The following is a 21,101-nucleotide window of genomic DNA, read 5'->3' as shown; positions in this document are numbered from 1 at the left end:
TATCCCAAATATTTGGTACTATCCTAAAGATTCTGTTCTGTCCTAAAGATTCTGTTCTGTTCTATCCCAGAGATTCAGTTCTGTTCTATCCCAAATATTCGGTTCTGTTCTATCCCAAATATTGTGTTCTGTTTTATACTAAAGATTCTGTTATGTTCTAAAAAATCTGTTCTGTTCTATCCTAAATATTTGGTACTATCCTAAAGATTCTGTTCTGTCCTAAAGATTCTATTCTGTTCTATCCCAAAGATTTGGTTCTGTTCTATCCTAAAGATTCGGTTCTATCATAAAGATTCTATTCTGTTCTATCCTGAAGATTCGGTTCTATCATAAAGATTCTATTCTGTTCTATCCTGAAGATTCGGTTCTATCATAAAGATTCTATTCTGTTCTATCCTGAAAAGTCTGTTTTCTACATCATAAAGATTCTATTATGTTCTGTTCTGTCCTAAAGATTCAGTTCTGTTCTATCCCAAACATTCGGTTCTGTTCTATCCCAAATATTTGGTTCTGTTCTATCCCAAATATTGTGTTCTGTTTTATACTAAAGATTCTGCTATGTTCTAAAAAATCTGTTCTGTTCTATCCTAAAGGGTCTATTCTGTTCTATCCTGAAGATTCTGTTCTATTCTATCCTAAGGTCTGTTCTGTTCTTTTTGATTGTAATTCAATTCTGTTCTATTATTTTCTATTATTCGATTTTCTTCTATTGAAATCTATTGTGTTCTATGCTAATTTATTGTAGCAGTTTGTCTGTGCTAAAGCATTTTATTGACTAAAAATTATGAGTAGTTATGCAATCTGTGTTCAAAAAAGCAATGCTGAATTTAATGATAGAAATCAGTGCAGTTTCCATGAAGCTTGTGTAGTGTCCAAAGCTCTCAGTTTTCATAAATGTATTTAATTTGTTTTTTTGGCCTAACAAGAACTGGTATTTAATTCAGGAAATGCAAATCTAGTTTTAAGGATGGCTTTAGCAGAACATTAAGTTAGCTCATCATAAAATTAATATCGAAATGTATTCATATCTGAAAACAGGAAATTCTGCCAATCTCAAATAATCCATCATGCAATTTAAATAGACCTAGCCTAGATTAAAATGAAACTTTCTGCTTAGTTCAAACACTGTTACATTGAACCAAGTTGACTTTTCTTAAAATCTCAATCACAAATACTGAATGAAAGTAGATTGAATTACTTTCTCGGCAGTGGGCCGCTGGAGTGTTGTGATTAATCTGCTTAATCGGTATTGAATGTGAGCAGCATGTGTCCTGACACTGTTTGTGCTGCAGTGCATAACGCCGTCTGGTCAATAGAGTCGTCTGACTGCTTCACATGGGACTGTCCTAAAACAAACAACTTGTTCTAGATGAATAGAGAAGAGGAGCCAGTCAAAATAAACAAAGTTACCACCCGATATTTACTTAAAACATGAAGTTAAGATAAAGTAAACATCCACCCATTCTTTATTTTCACACTCAGTCCTACAACACTTGTACAGCACAAGTTGTTTTTATTTAATGGGTGTAGCCCTAATGGTTTTAACGAGCTGGGCTGGTAATCCAAAGGTTTCGGGGTCGAGCCTGGTGATCTATGAGGTACCCTTCCTGCCCTGTGACTATGGTATTTAACCCTGTTTTGCTTCAGGGTGACACTCCCTGCAATTAATGCAATTACTCAGATAAAAAGCATCTGCTTAATTACATGTCATCGAGATTCCTAATGGCTATGCTTTGAATTGTGATTTTGTGTGTTATTTTACAGTGGGCCTAAAATGTATTTGTACACTTAAGCCATAAAAATGGATATGGTTTTCATTGAGATGATTTCATTGCAGAATCTGCAAACAAATGTAAACAAATCACTTTTTTTGTAATTACTTTAAACCAAGGCTTAAGTTCACACAGGTGTCCATGCAGAGTAACCACAGGAGTGGTTCAGCACATTAACTATGGACATGTTCCACTAATGTTTGACAACCAGAAAGTGCCTAAATACTTTTTGTCTTCATTTTGGGCAGTAAATCTATTGTTTTATAGTTTAAAACCTAGCAAATTATTATTATTATTATTATTATTTTTCTTTTTTGTAAAATAGTTTGCTTGTAAAGTGTGCTTGTGCCATCTTTAATTAAACTTAATGCCATTTGATATAATACAAATGCAACTTTTATATGTTGTCATCTAATGCAATGATATTTATACATTTCAAGTGTGGCTTTAGTTTCCAAATATGAAATGTTTTCATTATTGACATCTTTCTCTCTGTCTGTCCCAGAACCCCGAGATGTTAACCAGAAAGATCAAGCTGTGGGACATCAATGCCCACATCACCTGTCGTCTATGTGAGGGGTACCTGATCGACGCCACAACGGTCACCGAGTGCTTACACACCTGTGAGTCTGATTTACAAACTAGAAACATTTCGATATCTATAGTAATAGTCTTTATTTTGCTCAAGAACAACATTTTGAATCTATATTTGCCTCCAAGTGTTAAAGGGATATTCCTTGAGGCTCTTTGTGTTAAGATTAAAACTACAATTAAAACTCAAGGCAGCTTGAGTAACTATTAGTACAGAGGGTTGGCGGCTCTGGAATGAATCATGCTAGAATCAGCACAACAGTGCAAGAGATTTTGGGGAGACTTCTATATACAGGTTAATATAAGTTGGGTAAGTGAATTATATAAAATGACTTGAATTCTTTTTTAAATATGCCCTCATTAAAGTAAAAAAAAATATCATGAAAATGAACTCCAGGGTGCAAATATTGCCCCTTTATTAAAAGGTACATTTCTGGCATTGATGTACTGTATATCTTACCATTTGTAATCACGTTTTAGCTTCTTTACTATTTACTTATGCAGTCCTGCGGTGTGACGAAATATTTGTATTTCTACAAATGTATTTATATAGTCTCTCCTACTAGGAGGTTATAAAAACTGCATGTATAATATACAGGAATTAGAAACGTGTTTAAAACAGTATTAGATGAAGTAAAACATGTTACACTGCAGGACCCCACTTTCACTGCTTGACTTTGCAAGTATTTCATCTGCAGTAATTGAATTGAACGCTAGAGGACGTCCTTATGCCACTAATGGTTTGTTAGCACCATAAATGGAGCTTTGAAAAAAAGTTTATTTGAGTTTGTGTTGGTATACAAGAGGTAGACAAAATTTTTACTTTTATTTTACCTCTTGCTTTGAGCCAACTCATAATTTACGCAAATGTGATTCCCTGTCAATGTGCCTCTTGGAAACCTGAATAATCATAACTGTGAAGTCAGACAGATAAAATGAGTTGATTAGAGTTATTTCTATATTGTGTGTAGTCTGCAGAAGCTGTTTGGTGAAATATCTGGAGGAGAACAACACGTGCCCCACATGTCGGATTGTCATTCACCAGAGTCATCCACTGCAGTACATCGGGTAAAGAGTATACTGCAGCACGCACACGTTTACACATATCTCAATCAATGTAAACCCCAGTACAGCCCAGCAGGGGTCCACCAAGATACACAGATGAACAGCGATGTCTTTGACTGCTGGGTGCTGCTCTCGTGCGTGTGTTCATTGCGTGTCGTGAAACCACATGGATATTTTGAGTTGACTCCCTCCAGCTGTTTTTGTTTGAGGGTGAATTATTGATGTGCAGGGTGGAGCATTACTCTCTGTCTGGGATGTAAAAGTTGCATACATCCTAGAGAAAACATCTGGTGACATAACCTGAATGTTCTGAACTCTCTTAGAGCTGCAACACTCCACATTTTGTCTTTTTAACAACAGCAGTTGTGTTCTGTGCCAAAGCATTGGCAGTAGGTTCACGAGGGAGCTGTGAAGGGTAAGTGAATGATGACAGAAAGTCAATTTGAAAATTGCAAATTAAAATTCTGTCATTATTTACTCACACTCAACTTGTTCCAAACCTGTATGCTGATATTTTACAGTGGAAAATAAAACAATAATTTTTGAAGAGTTACATAGAACGGCACTTATATACACATAGTGACCAGGTCCGTCAAGCAAGCTCCAAAAATCACCATAAAAGTAGTCCATATGCAGTGTACGCTATATTCCATTATTAAATTATGCCAAACCTAGCGGAATGCATTAAGGCACTTTTCTTTTTAAATAGGTATTCGGCAATGAGATTTTAAAGCTTTGGCATAGGGTAAGATAATCAGTGTATAATAACTTACACTTTGCTCTGTTTCTCATACAAAGTTGCGCATGACTTAAGAAGACCATAGGGCCTGTTTTGTCCTATTTGGAACTTGACAGCTGTCATTATGAACTGATCAAAAATTCTTGGAAATTTCTTCTTTTGTGCTCCATGGAAAAAATAACAGCACACAGTTTTGGAACGACATGAGGATGAGTAAATAATGACATAAATTTTATATTTGGGTGAACTTTAAAGGTAAACATGTAAATGATGTTTAGCATTATAAATTAGGATTGAGGAAATAAAATCAAATTAATTAAATTATATTTCAAGAATTTCATGAAAATTTCATGAATTTATTACATTATTACATGATGATACTGTATATATACAGTTGAAGTCAGAAGTTTACACACACCTTAGCCAAATACATTTAAACTCAGTTTTTCACAAGTCCTGACATTTAATCGTAGAAAACATTTCCTGTCTTAGGTCAGTTAGGATCGCTACTTTATTTTAAGAATGTGAAATGTCAGAATAATAGTAGAGAGAATGATTTATTTCAGCTTTTATTTCTTTCATCACATTCCCAGTGGGTCAGAAGTTTACATACACTTTGATAGTATTTGGTAGCATTGCCTTTAAATTGTTTAACTTGGGTCAAATGTTTTAGGTTGCCTTCCACAAGCTTCTCACAATAAGTTACTGGAATTTTGGCCCATTCCTCCAGACAGAACTGGTGTAACTGAGTCAGGTTTGTAGGCCTCCTTGCTCGCACATGCTTTTTCAGTTCTGCCCACAAATTTTTTATCGGACTGAGGCCAGGGCTTTGTGATGTCCACTCCAATACCTTGACTTTGTTGTCCTTAAGCCATTTTGCCACAACTTTGGAGGTATGCTTGGGGTTAGAGTTGGGGTACTCGAATTTGGATTCGGACTCGAGTCTGAGTCACGTGTCCAATTTTAATGGACTTGGACTTGTTACGGACTCGGATGCATTTTTACTCGGACTTGACTCGGACTCGAGCCTTTAGAGTCTCAGGATCTTTTTCCATGACATTTGTGATGCAATGAAAAAACAAAAATAACAAAACAGAAATTAATGAACACATCTCTGTCTGCATGCAGCTGTATTAACCCCTGAAGTTGTACACGTACCCAGAGTTGTTTCACCGTGTTTAAGCAAACACGCACACACACACATACGCACATGCACAGGCACATCATCAGTCAACCAATACGCTTGAATGTTACTACAGAGACTACTGTATAACATCGACTACCGAGGTCGCTGGCACGACAAAAACATAAAGACGGGTATGTATCCAGTGTAATAGAAACTAAACAAGGCGGTTTCACATGACACGGGACCTGACAACTGGTAAAAGTGCATGTGCTTTTTGTGCAGCCAAGACGGTGCTTTCATTGTGTAAAAACTTAAAATCAAGAACTTCATTGAGTCAAGTCACCCACATGTCTCTCACAGTTTACTAAAAAACAGCATATCAAAATAAAAATAGTATTAATATTGGATATTAAGTCTTTTTAGGTGTAATGTATCTATACATGTAGGCTTTTGTAGTCTCTTGTGGTCCACACAGTGTTGTCAGCTTGAACTGGTCCATAATAGCTTGATGAATTAACGGTATAACTTTTTAAATAGTCGGGGAAAAAAGCGTTATTGCTAAAGCAGACAGCAACTCTAAATGGATAAACAGCACCTATTTATTATTGATTGACTATTTTCAAAGTATTGACGAGCTGCTTAAAATACATTCTTTTACAGCATTTGTCCACCATTCACAATATTCAATAAAATATTAGGATATTTTGGGCAGTGAAATGTTTCATTTATAATTTAATTATAGACTATAAAATAAATGTATTTATTCGACGACAGAGTTTGTGTATGAAGCTAAACTTCATGTTACGAGTTTATTTTTGACGTTTTTATTTTATTTAATTTTTATTGAAACCACCGGGTAACTTATGCATGTCTTTTTTTTAGCCTACATCTCTGACACTTTTGAAGGACAATTCTGTTAAATTTATGACTCAAAATTATTATTCTCTATGAAGAATGTGTTAAAGAAGAGCTCAATGAAATTTTTTCTGGTTTGTATTTAAATATTTCAGACTGATTGCAGACCAACGTGGCTGCCGCTCAAATATCAATTATTATTATTTTTTTTTATCTTCTGTGGCAGCTGCTGCAAGACGCACATGGACGCATCAGGGACTTAAGTACACGAGCAGCACGCAGAACTGCCCTGCATTGTGCGGTTTCCTGCAAATTAACTAGAAAGTCATGTCCGAGATGACATGGCCCTAATATTATCAGTGGGCTTTTCCAGTGTTTTTGGATGTAGCATTTGCAGTCAAATCAAGAGACGTAATTTCTCAGCGAGTGCTAATTACTACTGTGTTAAAAAATAAAATAAAAAAAATACTACTGTGTTGACTCATTTGTACAGTATGCATTTTCCCAAGTCAGTCAGCAGATAGAGAAAAAATATTTAGAAATAAATCTCAGTATAGACGATTATTTCTTTAGATAGGGTTAATTTTAAATAAAACTAAATTAAATTGAATTGACAAATTGAAAATAAAGTAGAAATAAAAACTAAATAAAAATTCAAAACATAACCTTGGTTGTAATGATTAACGCAGCTTTCACTTTCTTTAGTCTATGTTTGAGTGGAGGCGAAAAAGCAACAAATAATTGAAATGTCAACAGAATGCAATAAGAATTGTGTTGAAGGACAGTTTTGTCTTCATACACCTAAAGCATATGCTTTCATTCTGAAACCAATTTGAAGTTTGTTCAGCAGGAAACTAATCATAAAATATATATATGAAATTCAACAGAGGTGTTTTTGTTACATTTTATATTGAAAAACTCTTTTTCTTAGTTGTGAAGTTTAAAATAAGCTTAAAATATTGATGTTGAGTTTACAGTTACAATTTTAATTCAGATTCATGAACAGATTCATTCAGACTCCACTTGGACTCGGCCTGTTATGGACTCAGTCTTGAGTCCGACTCGACCCCTTTTGGACTTGGACTCAACTCGGACTCGATTGTTTAAAGACTCGGACTTGAGTTGGACTCGACTAAGGTGGACTCGAACCCAACACTACTTGGGGTCATTGTCCATTTGTAAGACCCAAAATTCGACTGAGCTTTAATATCCTGGCTGATGTCTTGAGATGTTGTTTCAATATATCCACATAATTTTCCTTTCTCATTATGCCGTCTATTTTGTGAAGTGCTGCAGCAAAGCACCCCCACAACATGATGCTGCCACCCCCATTCTTCATGGTTGAGATGGTGTTCTTTGGCTTGCAAGCCTCACCCTTTATCCTCCAAACATAACGATGGTCATTATGGCCAAACAGTTCAATTTTTGTTTCATTAGACCAGAGGAAATTTCTACAAAAAGTAGAAATTTGTCCTCTTTGTTCCCATGTGCACTTGCAAACTGTAGTCTGGCTCTTTTATTGCAGTTTTGGAGCAGTGGCCTCTTCCTTGCTGAGCGGCCTTTCAAGTTATGTCGATATAGGACTCGTTTTACTGTGGATATAGATACTTGTCTACCCGTTTCCTCCAGTATCTTCACAAGGTCCTTTGCTGTTGTTCTGGGATTGATTTGCACTTTTCGCACCAAACTGTGTTCATCTCTAGGAGACAGAATGTGTCTCCTTCTTGAGTGGTATGATAGCTGCGTGGTCCCATGGTGTTTATACTTGCGTACTATTGTTTGAACAGATGAACGTGGTACCTTCAGGCATTTGGAAGTTGCTCCGAAGGATGAACCAGACTTGTGGAGGTCCACAGTTGTTTTTCTGAGGTCTTTGCTGATTTCATTTGATTTTTCCCATGGTGTCAAGCAAAGAGGCACTGAGTTTGAAGGTAGGCCTTAAAATACATCCACAGGTACACCTCCAATTCAGTACACCTCCTATAAGAAGCTAACTGGCTAATTGTCTAAAGGCTTGATATTATTTTCTGGAATTTTCCAAGCTGATTAAAGGCACAGTTAACTTGGTGTATGTAAACTTCTGACCCACTGGAATTGTGATATAGTCAATTAAAAGTTAAATATTCAGTCTGTAAACAATTGTTGGAAGTATTACTCATGTCATGCACAAAGTAGATGTCCAAATCTTTAGTTTGCTAATATTAAATCTGTGGAGTGGTTAAAAAAAGAGAGAAAAAAAAAGAAGAGTTTTAATGACTTAAACCTAAGTGTATGTAAACTTCTGACTTCCAGGGCTAGACTGGGAACCAGGAGAAAGGTGTCCGAGTTGTACCTGGCAGGCCACTCAGGCTCCGATTAGGGTGGGGCCAGGGTTAGGGCATCTGCGGCCTGCCAGGAACAAATCCAGGCACTTTTGTACAATGGGCAAAACTTCATTGGCATATATATATAAAAAAAAAAATTATTGCGCTCAATGCATGCACCCGGACATAATAAACACGAGGGCGCATTTACTGCACTGTACGGAGAATGAAGACTTAACCCTCAAGTGGGCGAGCTGCGGTGTCTCTTTGCATCGCACGAAAACACTTACTGACTTTCATCTGAACCTGTTTCAAAAGCGAAACCTCCCGAGAGAGACCCAGCGTGTGTACGAGAAGTACCTGGTCGTTCAGCAAGCTGTAGACAGGTAGCCTATAGCCTACTTACAGCGACTGAATGGTAGCCAGAAAAAATAATAGTTTTGACATTTTAAACAACAGCAAATTAAACTTCAGAATTCAGTGTTTTATATCTGTATGTATAGTGTCCAGTAATTCATTGGGAATATACACTTAAGTTTCTTTTACCAATGAAGTTTGATATGAATTGAATCTGCCAATTTGATCCTATTATTTTTAAAAAGTCCACTGAAAATCGGCAGAAGATTTTGCCCAAATTGTAATTACAATGTCCTCTGATTTTGTGGCATGTATACATATACTTGAATAAAAGATTAATACATGTAAAAATTTGTCTAATTAACTCTATCCGCAAAACAAAATTAATGTTAACATGTAGATATTTAAATAATTAAAGTAAATGATAATAATTGAAATAAACCAATTTCTTGTTGTAATGCATCATGTACCATAATTATTCATGATTCATCACATAAAAATGTGATTAGTAAAAAAAAAACAAAAAAAACATATATATATACACACACACACACACACACACACACACACTCTAGCGGTCAAAAGTTTTGAAACACATGACTGAAATGTTTCTCATGATCTTAAAAATCTTTTGATCTGAAGGCGTATGCTTAATATGTTTGAAATTAGTTTTGTAGACAAAAATATAATTGTGCCACCATATTAATTTATTTCATTATAAATCTAAAATTTTATAAAAAAGTTTTTGAAATTGATGACTTGGACCAAATAATTAAGAAAAGCAGGCAATAAGTGCCCAACATAGATGAGAACTCCTTCAATACTGTTTAAAAAGCATCCCAGGGTTGAGAAAATGTCAAGAGTACATTTCTGCAAATTCTAGGCAAAGGGTGACTACTTTGAAGATGCTAAAATATAACATAGTTTTGATTTATTTTGGATTTGTTTAGTCACAACATAATTCCCATAGTTCCATTTATGTTATTCCATAGTTTTAATGACTTTACTATTATTCTAAAATGTGAAAAAAAGAAATTATAATAAAGAATGAGCAAGTGTTTCAAAACTTTTGACCGGTAGTGTGTGTGTGTGTGTGTGTGTGTGTGTGTGTGTGTGTATATATATATATTTATATGTATGTATGTATGTGTGTGTATGTATATATATATATATATATATATTCGCTCATCTGCCTTTAGACGCATATGAACTTAAGTGACATCCCATTCTTAATCCATAGTGTTTAATATGACGTCGGCCCACCCTTTGCAGCTATAACAGCTTCAACTCTTCTGGGAAGGCTTTCCACAAGGTTTAGGAGTGTGTTTATGGGAATTTTTGACCATTCTTCCAGAAGCGCATTTGTGAGGTCAGACACTGATGTTGGATGAGAAGGCCTGGCTCGCAGTCTTCGCTCTAATTCATCCCAAAGGTGCTCTATCGGGTTGAGGTCAGGACTCTGTGCAGGCCAGTCAAGTTCTTCCACACCAAACTCGCTCATCCATGTCTTTATGGACCTTGCTTTGTGCATTGGTGCACAGTCATGTTGGAACAGGAAGGGGCCATCCCCAAACTGTTCCCAAAAAGTTGGGAGCATGGAATTGTCCAAAATCTCTTGGTATGCTGAAGCATTCAGAGTTCCTTTCACTGGAACTAAGGGGCCAAGCCCAGCTCCTGAAAAACAACCCCACACCATAATCCCCCTCCACCAAACTTCACAGTTGGCACAATGCAGTCAGACAAGTACCGTTCTCCTGGCAACCGCCAAACCCAGACTCATCCATCAGATTGCCAGATGGAGAAGCATGATTCGTCACTCCAGAGAACGCGTCTCCACTGCTCTAGAGTCCAGTGGCGGCATGCTTTACACCACTGCATCCAACGCTTTGCATTGCACTTGGTGATGTATGGCTTGGATGCAGCTGCTCGGCCATGGAAACCCATTCCATGAAGCTCTCTACGCACTGTTCTTGAGCTAATCTGAAGGCCACATGAACTTTGGAGGTCTGTAGCGATTGACTCTGCAGAAAGTTGGCGACCTCTGCGCACTATGCGCCTCAGCATCCGCTGACCCCGGTCTGTCATTTTACGTGGCCTACCACTTCGTGGCTGAGTTGCTGTCATTCCCAATCGCTTCCACTTTGTTATAATACCACTGACAGTTGACTGTGGAATATTTAGTAGTGAGGAAATTTCACGACTGGACTTGTTGCACAGGTGGCATCCTATCACAGTACCACGCTGGAATTCACTGAGCTCCTGAGAGCGGCCCATTCTTTCACAAATGTTTGTAGAAGCAGTCTGCATGCCTAGGTGCTTCATTTTATACACCTGTGGCCATGGAAGTGATTGGAACACCTGAATTCAATTATTTGGATGGGTGAGCGAATACTTTTGGCAATATAGTGTATGTATATGTATATATATATATATACACATATATACACATATATACACATATATATACATATATACACATATATACACATATAAATATATATATATACACACACATATGTATATATATATATATATATATATATATATATATATATATATATATATATATGTATGTATGTGTATGCAGTAAAGTATCCATTTATCATACTTGAGTAAAAGTAAAGTTACCTTCATGGAAATTGACTCAAGTAAAAGTTAAAGCTGCTCATGAGAAAACGACTTAAGTGATAGTATTAAAGTAACTGATATTAAATTTACTTAAGTATCAAACGTGCAGGTAAATTTAATAAATTATGGAACAGTTCATGCCATCCCAGATGTGTATGACTTTCTTTCATTTGCAGAACACAAACAAAGTTTTTAGAAGAATATTTCAGCTCTATAGGTCAATTCAATGCAAGTGAATGGTGGCCAGACGTTTCAAGCTACAAAAAGCACATTAAGGGATCATAAAGTTATCCATACTACAACAGTGATTAAATCCATGTCTTCTGAAGCGATTCAGTTGGTTTTGGGTGAAAACAAACCAAACTGTAACTCATTTTCACTGTATATCTTGCCATTGCAATCTCTAGGCATGATCATGAGTTCAAGCTCGATTTCACTTTCTAGTGCTTGATGCCCTAGGTGGCACTATAGGAAGTGTAATCAAACTTGAAATCCTGATCTCCAAGAAGACTGCTAATGTCAAAATTTATAGTCGAAAAAGGAGTTATATTTTGGTCTACTCTCACCCAAAAACCAATTTGATCCATTCAGAAGACAATGGTGAAACCACTGGAGTCTAATGGATTGCTCTTATGCTTTTTGGAGCTATAAAGTTCTGGCCACTATTCACTTACATTGAATTGACCAACGTAACAGCGATATTTTTCTGAAAATCTTTTTTTGTTTGAGTTCTGCAGAAGAGAAAAATGCAAGTCACACATCTTTGATTGAATGAGGGTGAGGAAATTATGATAGAATTTTCATTTTTAAACGAACTATCCCTTTAATGGCACATTCAAATCAAATCAGAATGATCATATTTATGGGATTATGGGGCCAATAAGCAACCACCCAGAACACCTTGGCAACTGCATAGCAATGTGCTGAAACACAGTTAAAACAACTTAACAGCATAGCAACAACCTGACAACCACCTAGAACACCCTGTCAAGTGCAAAGCAATGTGCAAAAAAACACAGAAAACAACTTAGCAACAGCGTAGTAGCAACCTGGCAACCACATACTGTAGCAATGCGCCAAAACACATAGCAGAGATCACCTTGATAACTGCATAGTCTGCCCTAGCAACCATCCAGAAAACCCTAGTTACTACATACTGTAGAATAAATGTGCTACAAAGCAACTATAACACTTCAGCAACCACCAGAAAACTAGTTTTGCTTAGGCAAAGACCGTTCATATCTTCATAAAATATAAAAATAAATATTGTTGGACATTTTTATGAGCGCTGGTAATTATTCATAAACATCATGTCTTGTTTAAATGTAAAATGTGAACACATGTGATTGACTTTTATATGAACAGGTCTCCTGGAAAGGCACTTAAATTCATTATTTCACAGCTTTCATAATGTTTAAGCCTAAACATATATTTAGTTAGTCGAAGAAAAAAAATATTAACTCACATGAGCAGTTTCTTGTCTTCCCCAGAGGAGACAGATGACGGAACACGTAATCTGGCACGCACTTCGCTTGTGATTTTGATTCAGATTCGTGATTCTCAAAACGAATCATTCAGACCGCTTTTTGAATCTTTTTATTCAGTTCAAAGGAATCAAATTTAAAAGATTCTACTCAAATGATTCTTTCAACAAACCTCATATCACTATTGCCAATCTGCATGCATTTTTGCACATACTGCTGTTATTTTTTTTAAAATGTTTTTAGGTGTTCAGTCGCAAAAGTAACGAAAGGGTCTGGAGAAATTTATCAGAGTAAAATGTATCTCTTCAAAATGTAGTAAAGTGAAAGTAAAAGTCCAAAGAAATATTTATACTCAGTAAAGTACAAATATTAAAAAACTGTACTCAAGTACAGTAACGAAGTATTTGTACTTCGTTACTATACACTTCTGTGTATATGTATAATATCGTTTGTTTTATCATTGAACATAAGCCTATTACTGGCCAAGAGTCCACAGCAATCCATTTTGTAATTTAATTGTGTTCTTGCACTTTTGGAATATCTCAGTGTGGCCGTGTTGCATTTCATAAGTTTTTGGCATTTTTACCCATAAATGCTGCATTTTGTTTATAAACACTGTGTTAAGTTAAAGACTGAAACTGAAGACTGAAACTTTGAAAACTGCCTTCCCCCTGCTGACTGTGAATCGCAAAAAAACTTCAAGCTTGAATTGCTCCAATGGTAGAACAATTCTTTTGCACAAAATGTACATATAGTCAGATGTCATTATTAATTGTGTTGAATTTTTTATCATGTTAGTTTTTCATATACACCGATCAGCCACAACATTAAAACCACCTGGCTAATATGCAACAACAATCATCCATGCGATTATCTAATCAGCCAGTTGTGTGGCAGCAGTGCATAAAATCATACAGATACGGGTCAGGAGCTTCAGTTAATGTTCACATCAACCATCAGAATGGGGAAACGTGTGATCTCAGTGATTTGGACCGCGGCATGATTGTTGGTGCCAGGTGGGCTGATTTGAGTATTTCGGTAACTGTTGATCTCCTGGGATTTTCACACACAACAGTCTCTAGAATTTACTCAGAATAGTGCCAAAAACAGAAAACATCCACTGAGCGGCAGTTCTGTGGATAGAAATGCCTTGTTGATGAGAGAGGTCAACAGAAAATGGCCAGACTGGTTCGAACTGACAAAGTCTACGGTAACGCGGATAACCGCTCTGTACAATTGTGGTGAGAAGAATATCATCTCAGAATGCTATTCTGAGATGCGGGTTGGCACTGTTTTAATGTTGTGGCTGATCGGTGTATTTAAGCGCACTGATTTAATATGCTAAATCACCAGCCTTATTATAAATAGACTTCTGGTAGAAAATTACTACAAAAGTGTAGAAAATGACCCTTTTAACTAATATTAATAATATTTAGTACTAAATCATCTACTGTACCATTTTGGCATGGCCTAGTAGGCCTTTTTATGCAGGAAGCAGAAACTGTGCTGCAGAAAGATTCACAGATGTGCACAGTGTGTAGGTGTGTGTAAACTGTTGGGCGTCCATCTGTGCCTGGAGCATCGGTGCCTTTGTGTCTGATGGATTCACTAGCGTGCTTGGCTGTATGCCAGCTCTTTCATAATTGTCATTTAGCTGCATAGAAGCTTGTGGTCATGCTCTGATGAGAAACAATTTCCAAACATATTAAATATTCACCACAATCCTAGTGCTACCTTGCTGCCTTTTGAATGGGGCAGAAAAGAGATGCACTATTCCTGCTGGCAGATGAAAGCTATGTGTGTGTGTGGTGCGAGAGAAGATAACAATGTAAGGGTTTAGGGTCAGCTACATTACCGTTTGCATCATCAAACTAGCGTGAGTCCCTCCCTGCAGGATTAATGTGACCTTAGTTTAACACCCTGGTATTTATGGGCCATATTATTTGATCATGAATAAAAACGGGATTTGTCTGTGTTACAACAGCAGCGGCTCAATTATTCATCTCCCACACGCTAACACAAACATACACACAAGGTCCAAAATTATCTTTTTGCCTCGCGTGCCAAGAGCAAGTGAATTGAAAAAATTTTCCAACCATAAATATTTCATATTGGCCAATGACCATAAAACTGTACTTGGAATTGTTATTTATATATGTATGTATATACTTTGTGTATATACTGTATATGTATGTATACATGTACTGTATATGTTATATGTTTTGGGGCAGGACTAACTCGATCAGTGATTGACAGGGGAGGGTTTGGGGAAACCTGTTAGAAAACAGTCAGTATTTTTGCAATTCTGTGTGGTGATGCTAGTGGTGCAGAAATTATTAGAGGTCAACCGATAGTGCAGTTTGCTAATACCATAACTAAGGTGGTGGAAAAGGCCAAAAACCAATTAATCGGCCAATAGTTTTTTTTTTATTATTATTGATTTACTGTATTTGAATGATTTATTTATTTTTTGTCTCTCCTTACTATGAAGGGCACAGACAGTGATGCTCCAAAATGAATAAAACCCCAAAAGCAGTTTATTGTGCAACATAATTCTAATAATATCAAAAATAAAAATTAAGATTTGGTCCATAATGTGGGACTTTTAACTATAAACCCGAAATACACCAGGGACACTTATTTTGGAATAAAAAAGGGACTTTGTTCCATTGCAATGCTCTGTATGTAAGTATTTAGCAAAGTAAAGTATTTAGCTTTTTATAGCCTATATATAGATGAAGAGTTTTGTATGGATATATTTATCACCAGATAATAATAATAAAAATAAATAAATGATAATAAATAAAAAAATCCATCAGCAACTTTCAGCATAGATTTTTGCCAATAACTGATAGTTTCAATAATCAACAACCAGCACTGATTAATCTGTGAAACAGATATATCTGTCTACCTCTATAAATTACAGATTTTACGTTTTTTATTATTTTAATGTACCTTGAGGTTTACTTATAATATTAGTAAAGTTTTTTGCACAAAAAAGTCACATATTTGTAAAACATGATCAATTTCCACCCTCATTCTGATCCTCTGTCACAAACGCTCAGTTTTGATGCTGCTTCTCCTTTAAGACTTGACAGTAAACGCCCACTGTTGTTATTGGTCTCTGCTCTTGACTGACCTGCTCTCTTTTTGCCATCTTATTGCTCATTGCTACTGGGCGGGGCTACAGAAGTGATAAGGCAAAGTAGGTGTTGATGTGTTGTTGTGGAGGTGGTCAGATGCAAATATCATCCACAGTGTGACATCACAATGTGGAGGAAGTAGACAATGAGTCGTTTTGGCAGCTTGGTTTTAACAAATACTTTTTTTTTTTTTTTTTTTTTGCACTGTAGAGGAAGTTTTGAGTTCTGAAACTTACAGTATGTTTTTATAATACAATGACCCCTTACATGTTAAAAGATCAAGGAAAATTTGATTCCTCTTTTCATGACCCCTGTAAGGTGAATCTGAAATTAATGTAATTTTTGACTGGTTGTTCGAATGACAAGGTGTAGCTAAAAACACACATTTACAAAAAAGACACTAGTTAGGACATTATGGGAGGGTTCGAACCCTTTTAGAGGGAAAATAAAATCTTCAAAACCAGGATTCTGTAAAAAAAACAAACACTGATAAATATACTTATACACCCACTTAGAACAGAGCTATTGTTGCTCAGCTAGCTAAATGCCATTCCCCCTTACCAGCAGTCCATCCGGCCCCCACTATGAAGCTCAGTGGCGGCTAATTGGGCTCTACCTTCCCCGCCGGCCGGGCTGCTGGCATTTGGGAAAAGGAAGCTCTGGCTGTGCACCAGGGACACAGGTGCTGCCTCACAGCAATGATCTCTCGCTCTCATCACGCCCTCAGGGAGTAAATCAGCTAACAGAGTGCTGGACTATGACACACAACGTGGCCTGTAGTCTCAAAGTGGCACAAGTGCAAATCTAATATCAGTTCTGTACTGATCTTAGTCATTAACTGCAATTAAGAAGAACTGATGTGCAACAAGGGCTCTTTCACTGAGCTGAGAGGTGTAGAACATTCAAGAACATTTCTGGGTCATACTTCACCTGAAAATCAACAGAAAGTGTTGGCCTGACCCCACCAACACCTTCCCCCCCATCACTCCGGCCTTTCTCCTTCTCATTTCCTGCGTCCTCTACACTGTACTGTCTGAAAATAAGAAAAAAGTACAATTAACAAATTGCTCCATAGGTGTGAGTGAGAGTCCCCCAGCTACTGGGGGTTGCATCAGGAAGGGTATATGGTGTAAAACCTGTGCCAAGTCAAATATGCGGATCACGGATGGTTGGATGGATATTGGACAAATTTTCTTATCGGACCAGTAATGATAACTTTAAAAATTCACATTGATCGGCCGATACTGATATGGCTGCCGATATATTGTGCATCCCTAATAAAAACTTTCTCGCACCCCAGCATAATGTGCAGATATAACTATTAGTGAGCCATCGGTAGTTTGACATCCTGAGGAGTGTAAATACTGCAGCTCTCTGAAACTATCAAACATTGCTTTATTTGTTTGAACATCCTAACCAGCTCGACACATTGGCTCAACTGACTTATGGCGGGATATCTGTTTGAAACCTGATGAAAGAATTTACCTAATTCAATTTGGTGGTGCAGAAACTATATACTTGCCATTTTAAAGACAAGGAGTTAAACTGTTTAAACACAGAGATCTCTTTTCAGATTTCTTCCGAGTTCATTTAGAGTGTCCTAGAAAGTAGAAGCTGTTTATCTCAGAACGGGTGCATGTTATGACTGTTGGCTACTGGGAGCCACCACTCTTGGGCTTTGTGGCATGGAAACATGTTCTCAGAGGCTGGCAGCAGTACCAGAGGCACCACACAGATGATCATGTCAACACGCACTGTAATAGGTTTCACCTTCGAGCACTCATCAACAGCCCGAGAGACCCGTCAGACACAGGAGAATACTGTAACTCATGGAGATGGCAGAAAGACTACACTATATGCTAATTAACTGGCATAGTTGTGAGAAAACATGCCTGCTGAATGCAAATGCAAATTCTTGGGATTCTTTATCTTGTGCCTTTCTTTCTTGTCTTTATTTACTCAGCTGTGTTTCTTGCTCTAATCATGCATGTTGTTTGAATAAATCATTTTCATTACATGTTTCTTTTTCCCTCAGCCATGATCGAACAATGCAAGATATTGTCTATAAGTTGGTGCCAGGACTGCAGGAAGGTTTGTGGATTTTTGTTGTTGTTGTTCTGTGCTTTTTTGTTTTACCTCTTGTGCTCTCCATCAGTAATAAATATGGACATTTGAAGTACGTAAACTGTCTTGATTTACCCTCAGAGTAAAACTCTGTTCACCAGTGCATGTTATGTAGCCTAATTATCTATTATAAAACCATAATAAGATTTTAAAGTCAACTTGTAATGACTTTTGCAACCCATTTTACATCCACAACATGACATATTCATGACTGGTTATTCATTGAGAAGATGTAGGGCAGGACTTGATTTTACGCATTAGTAATCAATTGTTTGCTAAAAACAATGCTGTTCTGCGATATATATTTTACATTAATCATTAACCTGCGTGGAGTGATGTCAGCTGAAAGGAAAGTTGTTTCAAAAGCAGAGCAAGCTATTACATTTTGATGAAAGATTAACATGTATTATGAAAGTAAATGGGGTTAATTTAAATTTCATGTTAACTTACTCTGAAACAACATTACTGCTGATGAAGTCAGGGTCACGTGGCTGGAGAAAAATAATGTTAATAATATCAAAGCCCTTTTTTCACAGTCCAATCAAATACGTAACGCAAACGTTAAAATTAGAGGTCAACCGACAGTGGATTTTGCAGATACCGACATCTAAGATGTTGGAAGAGGCAGATAACCGATTAATCGGCTAATAGTTTTTCTTTATTTTTTTATTTTTTTTATCAATTTATAAAATGATAAAAAAATGTCTTAGTCTTTCCTTACTATGACACATACATACATTGAGGCTGCAAGATTCTTAGAAGAATAAAATCCCAAAAGCAGTATATTGTGCAACCAAAATCCCAATAATAACCAGAAAAATTAAGATTCGATGCATAACACAGGATTTTAACTGTAAACAAGGCCTAAATACACCTGGGACTCTTATTTTGAAATGAAAGACACTTGGTCCATTTACAATGCTCTATATGCTCAAAGTATTTACCAAATTAAGCTTTATATAGCCTATATAATCACCAGATGAAGAGTTTTGTAGACATATTTCACCAGATGATGTTTATTGATGAGGAATAATAATAATAAAAAATTAAAAATCGGCAACTATTGGCGTATATTTTTTACCGATAACCAATAGTCCGAAAAGCAACTATTGGCACAGATTAATCGGTAAAATGGATATATCGGTCTACCTCTAGTTATAATTTAACGCGTAAGTGTTTAGATGCCATTAGAAAGCATTGTGTGAGGAACAGGAGGCAGAGCGAAAAGTAAGTCTTTATGAACTGATAATGTGCTGTTTTACTCAAGATTTGTGTGAAAGTGAATAAAAGTCTTTGTAGTGCCTCTAGGGTTAATTTCACCAGGATGAGCCACGTAAAAATCTTTTTGCAAAAATATTAACCTGATTCTATGAGAGCGGGTTGTAAATCGTAGGTTCCACTTAAACTGGCAAAATTTCTCATTTTTTGAAGCATCTTGTAGTGTGCTGCTGGAACATTAAGACTTTAATTGATCCTAATTGCTCTCTCCTTTGCAGCGGAGATGAAGAAACAGAGAGAGTTCTATCAGAAGTTAGGCATGGAGGTGCCTGGAGACATCAAAGGTGAACTGTGCAACGCAAAAACCCACCTGGACTCTCAGCGCAATGGTACGTCCCGGCTGTCTATCCCTATGGTGGTGGAATCCATGGATTATAGTAGCGGGGGGACGCAGGCAAAGCTTATGGATTGAATCCATTTTGAACAACAGCTGGCTGACAAGTGGCCGCTTGATGTATTGAGCACACAAACACGCACAGAGGAAACACATGTTTAATCTTCTCCAGTAGAGCTGTCAGTCATGTACACTACTGGTCAAAAGTTTTGAAACACTTGACTGAAATGTTTCTCATGATCTTAAAAATCTGTTGATCTGAAGGCGTATGCTTAATATGTTTGAAATTAGTTTTGTAGACAAAAATATAATTGTGCCACCATATTAATTTATTTCATTATAAAAAAAAAAAATTTAAAAAAAAGTTTTTTGAAATTGATGACTTGGACCAAATAATAAAGAAAAGCAGCCAATAAGTGCCCAACATAGATGGAAACTCCTTCAATACTGTTTAAAAATCATCCCAGGGTGATACCTCAAGAAGTTGGTTGAGAAAATGTCAAGAGTACATGTCTGAAAATTCTAGGCAAAGGGTGACTACTTTGAAGATGATATTTGAAGATATAACACAGTTTTGATTTATTTTGGATTTTGTTTAGTCACAACATAATTCCCATAGTTCCGTTGATGTTATTCCATAGTTTTGATGACTTTACTATTATTCTAAAATGTGAAGAAAAAAAATTATAATAAAGAATGAGTAAGTGTTTCAAAACTTTTGACCGGTAGTGTATATTTCTGCATGAAAGCTGTTGGTGTTTGATGTGTGACTCGTTGATCTTTTTAACAGTCCAGGAAACAAATGTATAGAAACAGATGTGTTCTGTTTCAGCCATTTGGAGATGTTGGTTTGGCCCCTCTTGCCTTTTTGTCTAACAATAGAGGAAGACCAGGTTATTACCAGGTTAAGACAGAATCTGCAGACTTTTTCACATTTTAAACACGATTTTTGGGGATGGGTAATGAATGGCCTTTCTGAATCTTTACATGTAGGCTATTTTTAAAGAAAGGAGAGAATGACTACACACATGTAGGGAACTTCGAAACTACAGCAATATACTAAAATACTAAAAAGTCATGAATATTGGTAAACTTGTTATAGTTACAGTAGCAGAGAACACAGAGAAAAAAACGATCGGATTGCACATTAACCGTGAATCTGAAGTAAAAATTGCGGAAATTATACGAAATTGCATATGAAATTGGTTGAATTTGCATGAATTCTTGATCACAAGTTGTAAAATCCTAAATGGGCTGAAAACTGTAGAATTTAGCAGAATTTATTTAAATTTGGAAATACAC

The 21,101-nt window shown here is 36.5% G+C and overlaps 1 protein-coding gene across 1 annotated transcript in view; it reads left to right on the top strand.

Moving 5' to 3' along the window:
- LOC127417617 (polycomb group RING finger protein 3) overlaps nucleotides 1-21,101 on the top strand; it is an 81,418-nt gene that overhangs the window by 36,151 nt on the left and 24,166 nt on the right. The window contains exons 3-6 of the mRNA XM_051657663.1: nucleotides 2,278-2,395; nucleotides 3,335-3,431; nucleotides 18,099-18,154; nucleotides 19,684-19,794. Coding sequence (XP_051513623.1) covers nucleotides 2,278-2,395; nucleotides 3,335-3,431; nucleotides 18,099-18,154; nucleotides 19,684-19,794 — 382 coding nt within the window. The remainder of the gene's footprint in view (nucleotides 1-2,277; nucleotides 2,396-3,334; nucleotides 3,432-18,098; nucleotides 18,155-19,683; nucleotides 19,795-21,101) is intronic.

This window comes from Myxocyprinus asiaticus, chromosome 27 (assembly GCF_019703515.2).
Source record: "Myxocyprinus asiaticus isolate MX2 ecotype Aquarium Trade chromosome 27, UBuf_Myxa_2, whole genome shotgun sequence".
NCBI classification, from domain to species: Eukaryota; Metazoa; Chordata; class Actinopteri; order Cypriniformes; family Catostomidae; genus Myxocyprinus; species Myxocyprinus asiaticus.
Note: the sequence above shows the minus strand (reverse complement) of the source record. Positions and strands in the feature narration are given on the sequence as shown.